The sequence below is a fragment of the Papio anubis genome, chromosome 6 (assembly GCF_008728515.1).
Source record: "Papio anubis isolate 15944 chromosome 6, Panubis1.0, whole genome shotgun sequence".
NCBI classification, from domain to species: domain Eukaryota; kingdom Metazoa; phylum Chordata; class Mammalia; order Primates; family Cercopithecidae; genus Papio; species Papio anubis.
The window spans coordinates 103,147,438-103,153,437 of NC_044981.1; the positions used below are offsets into that span (position 1 = coordinate 103,147,438).

Below are 6,000 nucleotides of genomic sequence, written 5' to 3' on the forward strand. Positions count from 1 at the left end.
GCATGTGTGTGCGTGTGTGCGTGTGCATGTCTGAGAAGGGCTGTTGTGGGGAAGGCTGCTCTGCAATGCTGAATGCTCCTGTCTGTGCCTCTTCAGACATTAATATATGCAGATCAAAAGAAGCTAAATTCCAAGCCTCTGTAAGCATGTCCAAAATGGCCCTGCTGCCCCAAGTGCCTCTTCAAGTCTCAATCTAAAGATCAGCATTTGACAAACCACGGGTGAGAGTTTGCAAAAACATGGAGTGAGCCCTTGCCAGAATTGAAACCAAGATGAGTGCAACAACAATGAAAAAAGCTTAGAACCCACTGGCTGGCAGCCAAGGCGTTCGGACTTGGTATGGGCATATCAACAAATGCAGGGTTCGCCACGGCAATGTACAGCAGAGACTCTAGTAGAGATGTACAGCAGACTGGAGTACTGCACTCTTGCAAATGCAGAAGTTTGGGGTGGGGAAAGGTAGAAAAGAAAAAAAAGAAGAAAGATAAAGTGACATATTCAAATGCAATTCAAACATTCCAAGCTACTCTTTTGACCTCAGAAATTTTACCATGATTTGGGTGATCCTAATGGTCTGTGGACCACGTTGGAAAACGTCACAATAGATGTTTGAATTAAAATCCAGTAGGTTTGCCAAAAGACCAATTGTTAAAAATTGGCAGCATTCCAGAGAACTTACTAGGCTGCATACTGCCCCGGGGCTGAGAGAACTGCTAATTCCAGAGAAAGTTAATTATCACCTTATTGATAAAAGGGTAATTTTTAAAGCTTGTGGTGTGGCTTTTGTGACTCATTAATTAAAATTTAGAGTAATTTACTACATACCCTGGTGGCTTCTGTTACATTATATCTGTACCAAGCCGTTTAATGTCTCTCCCAGGGGCTATTTTTAATCCCCCTCGTCTCGCCTCACCTGTCTGCTTTTGAAGGCAATGAAAACATTAAAAAACATGTAAATCTAAAACTAGCCTTTTGAGAGATTGCAGAATGAAGAAAGATGTCCAGGGAGGCATGTTTTAAAAGTTCCTTCTTAGAAATGTCGAATTTGCCCACCAAAAGAGAGAAGCTTGTGTGATCACACCAAAGGCAATTGCTTTCACAAACTTCATCCGCAAAATGTTAGACAAGATTTTATGCTCCATGATAATTAGATTAAAAGAGGGTCTTTTCTCATCTCCTTTCCCTTCTTTCCCATTCCATCCCCAAATACAATCTGAGGGCTCAGGGGAAGAATGACACTGGAGATGCTTGCTATCCTAAGGCTCCCAGCCCAATGAGGGGTAGCATCGCCTCCCACGCTCTTCGGGACTTGTGGAGTGAGATGGGCACATCCCAGCTCCCTGGTATCTACCCATGTGATATTGAGGTTTCCAAGGGCAGGGACTTGGGGAGGAAAATTGTCCCGCAGATCCCTAACAGGGCTCTGTAAGTGCCTTTCAAGCTCCAGCCACCACCTCTGCCTGGACCAAAAGTTCTCTAAGGTGCCTGTCATAAAGGATGCGTGGACACGTGTGTGATGTGTCCTCAGGCCACACAAAATTGTAAACAGACCTATGAAGCACTCTAACATTTCAGCCTCCAGATTCCCAGAAAGCTAATTCCTCTCCGAGCATTCCTTGTTATGATTTCAGGGAACTTCAGTTAAGTTTCCTTAAACGTATTGAAATGAAGTATTTGAGATCCAAAATTGAGATTAAAAATACATAAACAGCAGAGATGATTTTCTCATCATTTCAAATTTTAAAAATTACAAGTGTTTGTACTTTAGGGTAGTGCTTGAATTTTTTAATAGGAAATGTTACTGAATATTTTTTAAAGTCAATATTGTTTTGAACTCTCATTATAAAAGTTCTTGCAGCAAGTGACAGTATTTAAGTCTGGCTTGTTTTCTGTAGGCTGAGCTGCTTACCTTACCTGCCGCTTGCTAGAGGAGACAGCCTTTCACCCTCGCCCCCAGGAGTCGAGAACCAGAAAGTGAAACTGCTTCTGCTGGTTTCCCTGGCCTCGAAAACACACCATCAAAAGCAAAGAAATGATGAAAAGCAACTTACTCTTGTTTCTCTTATTGTTTTCTTGTCTTTCTATTACCATTCATTTACTCTTTTCTTTTTTTTTTTTGCAGCAAGATAAAAGTAATTTTGGGGGCACAGGGAAGAAATGTAAACACGTTAAACATGAAAGAACTGGATTTTTGTGGGATTTGCACTTTTGTTATAATTCCACAAATGAAGCAAACTGATGAATTTACCAAAATATTTCAGAGCTCATCTGCATACACAATTTAAAAAGCTAAAGAAAACACATTCATATTTTTTTTAAATCTGTCAAAAAGCCTGTTTAAAAGTTAAAGATTGTGCAGCCACCAACTTCCCTAAAACTGAAGATTCTACGTTAACCTTTTATTTGAGTTTAGACGATCACACAGTACCGATTTTCCAGGTAATCTTCACCCAGCTGCTGTTGCTCAAATAGCCCCTCATTTTTTCAGACTCATTCTACCAAGCAACACAAAAAATGCTCCACAGAAATTTTATAACCCCCGGATAGTTTAACACATTAAGAATTCCTTTATAGTTATTTTTACATTTTTATGCTTTCACTCCAGATATTCTATTTTGCTTTAAAAAAAAAATGGAGAAAAAAACACAGCTATAATCCTCATTCTTCAAAAATGGTTCCTCTGGTTGAAAAGAAAGAAAAACAGCATACAACAGAACACCCTGATTCTCAAGTGCCTGGATTACTTTCTCAAGTACTGTAGTGTCTGAGATCAGTAAAAAACCACTTTCTCAGAAAGCCACCGATTGTCTAACCCTCATGAGTACCGTCATGGAATCTAGAGACACCTCTCGTTCATGATCACAGATAGTGGAAAGAACTTTGACTCAAGCACCTCAACTCAGCAAAACAGCTCAGCAGCCTGCACCCTGGCCTCATCCACTGCTCCTGTCCAGCCAGCAGGCAACCTGGAAAGGACCCCTCATGCTCTGGGAGGAGCACATGGAAGCTGGTTCAAATCGCAGCACTCCACCTGGGAAGGAGGTGATTTTGAGCTTGGGAAAACTGCTGCTAATACTCCATAGTCACCAGGTTTTTTCCCCAAAAACGAATTAAAACCAGAAACTAGCAATAAATATTATTCTTCTTTATGCCTGATAAATTAGGAAATACCAGCACAAAGACATGCAAAATATTCTACCTGGCATATCTGAAATAAAATTAAATTGAAAAAAACCACTGTTACATGTTCATAACATACCAATTTTAATAACCAAATTTTAGGCAAATATTTTTATCCCAAGACATACTATAGTTTTTTTAAATTAAAAAGCAAAACAAAGCAAAATTATCGTGAAGGGAAAAAAAATAACTAACCGGTTACTTGAGTTCACATTTGGGAAAAAAATAACTTTCTAGGTATTTAAATGCAGAGTTAAAGAGTAATGAACATGTATATAGCCCGAATTTATAAACTATGTAATTCAATGTTACATTTTCCCCTCTGAGATCTGGTTAATAAATCAAATGCTGTACTTTGCATATGAGGAACTAAAGTTTACCTACTGGACTCAGTGGTTTTAGTGCAGGACACTCCTGTGCGTTGCCATAGAGGTAGGCATGCAACCCAGAAAAACTAAAACAGGTAACCTGTCATGCTGACAGTTACAAGAGAAAGCTCCCGTGTCAACGGCACGCCTCCAATTGTGCATCTCCCTTACCTACAGCTTGTTCACCAGAGCCCTGAGCAGGTTGTTTACCAGGTCAGGAGTGTTGACTCAGAAGACAGATGACTTTCAGCACATGCAAACCGAGTATTGCAAAAGCTATCTTCCACCCGTGTTAGTAGCTCACAGTTAGTCTCCAGCAGCCTGCGCTCCAGCTGCAAACATCTCATTAGACTAATGCATTCAGCACAGGCAGAAAACTCGATTTACCATAGCTACAGCAATGAATTTCCATTACGATGACAGCTTCAACCACATCATGTCCGGAAAACCAGCCAACCACTGGCTTTTAAAGAACACACACATTTTACATGCAGAAAACGAGGCCTGTGTGTGTGTGTGTGTGTGTGTATGTGTTTCGTGTTTCCTTCCTCTTAGCAGCTCAACTAAGAGAAATGTGCAGTGTAGCTTTTTGTCGATATGAGCTGCAAGGTAATGACACTTCTGCTTCTTTGGTAGTTACGTCCTTGTAATAACCTGAATTATGTCACAATGGTTAGAATGGGTGTTTCCAACATTTCAGTTTTCATTACCCCTCCTCTGTTGCCATAGAAACCAGACTGTAACATCATCTCTTTGTCCCAATCCTGCAGCAGTGTGGGCCAACACCAGGCTTATAAGACACTGGTGATCTGAGAGAGTGAATGTTTGACTTTGAACAAATAAAACAAAAAGAAATATTACAACAGCATCATTGTTCAGGAGAGCCTGTGTGATTCCCAGAGCAGTGTGCCTATCCAGGTGTGTGCACACACCATGTTTGTGCACATTAACTCAGCGGCTGCCCACAACACATGTGTACAGTTCATTAAAGCTGGCCCTGACTTTGGCTCCAGACCTGTGTGTGTGTGTGTAGGCATCTCTACCCACCTCAACGTGGTGGGACCTGCACAGGATAGAAACAGGGAAAGGGTGACTACTCATTCTCATGCCCCAGTGCATTTTCTGTGGGAAATCAATTTATGCTGGCGAAGGGAACTTTTCTTTTCCTTTCTATTTGTAAAGTGGAGCAGGGCTCCCCATTGCCCATTTCATCCACTCTGGGATATTGGCATATTCACAGGTATTTCCTACAAGATGAAACATCCATTCTACGAACATGTGGCTTACTCGTAGGGATGAGCAGCAAATTTAGCCGGGACTAAATATCAACCAGGGCTAATTAAGGTTTAGGCCACAACCTGGCCAGTTACTGAGAGTGAAAAAAACTGCAATTAACAACTTGAGGTTTCTCTGAATATATGTGCAGAGCACATTAGAAGTATGTAAGAAATTTCTCCTCTGAAATTTATTAGGAAAATATAAAAAATTGTTTTAAGTCAAAGCCTTGTAATTAATTGAGCAAGAAGTAGTTCACTACTTTAGTTCATCAAATTTTGTTGTTTTGTGTGGGAAAAGGCAGGTTTGGTAGTTTGGCTTTTCATTTCATATAAATTGATTTCACTAAAGAAGAAAGAGGAAGAGGAGAAGAAAAGAAAATAAGATGGATGGGCCAGGTGCAGTGGCTCATGCCTGTAATCCCAGCACTTTGGGAGGCAGAGGCAGGTGGATCACTTGAGGTCAGGAGTTTGAGACCAGCCTGGCCAACACGGAGAAACTTTATCTCTACTAAAAATACAAAAATTAGCCAAGAAGCTTGGTGGTGCGTGCCTGTAATTCCAGCTACTTGGGAGGCAGAGGCAGGAGAATCACTTGAACCTGGGAGGCGGAGGTTGCAGTGAGCTGAGATCGCGCCACTGCACTCCAGCCTGGGTGACAGAGCAAAACTCCATCAAAAATGGAAGGAAGGAAGAAAGGAAGGAAGGAAGGAAGGAAGGAAGGAAGGAAGGAAGGAAGGAAGGAAAGAAGGAAGGAAGGAAGGAAAGAAAGGAAAACAAAAGAAGAAAAAAGAAAAGAAAAGAAAGACGATGGATGATTTAAATTTGGATAGCATCTCTGTCCCAGCTGCAGTGGTTATTATACTCACGCCCGTGGCCTCATACATGCCACACTACATTGAACTTGAAGCACCTGGAATGGGCTGAGATATTAGACCAGTTTTCACTCTAAAATGTTTCTTAGGATTAAAAAAAAAAAAATGTTTCTTAAGTAATCAGAAATATTCTCCAAGTCCTGTAACAGAAGAAAAAGGGTCGGAAGAATCTACCCAAAAGAAAGGAGTTGCTGGTTTTCCTCCCCAGCTCGGTGAGCGTTTCTCATTCTGATCCTCAGGCCCAACCTCCTTGCCTCCTCCCAGATGGGCTACCATTGTCCTTGTCCTCAAGGTGGGTGCATG

The 6,000-nt window shown here is 41.2% G+C and overlaps 1 protein-coding gene across 32 annotated transcripts in view; it reads right to left on the reverse strand.

The window, feature by feature from the left end:
* SCML4 (Scm polycomb group protein like 4) overlaps positions 1-4,157 on the reverse strand; it is a 120,169-nt gene extending 116,012 nt beyond the window's left edge. For 4 of the 32 annotated variants that reach the window (XM_003897978.4, XM_021937675.2, XM_021937676.2 and 1 more), the window contains exon 1: positions 3,720-3,929. Coding sequence is in view for 18 of the 32 variants with exons in the window: in XM_021937681.2 (XP_021793373.1) it covers positions 3,936-3,960 (25 nt within the window). In the remaining 14 variants the exon portion in view is untranslated. The other 28 variants (XR_002521687.2, XR_002521686.2, XM_021937674.2 and 25 more) reach the window with 22 other exon arrangements.
* Positions 4,158-6,000: the final 1,843 nt, after the last annotated feature.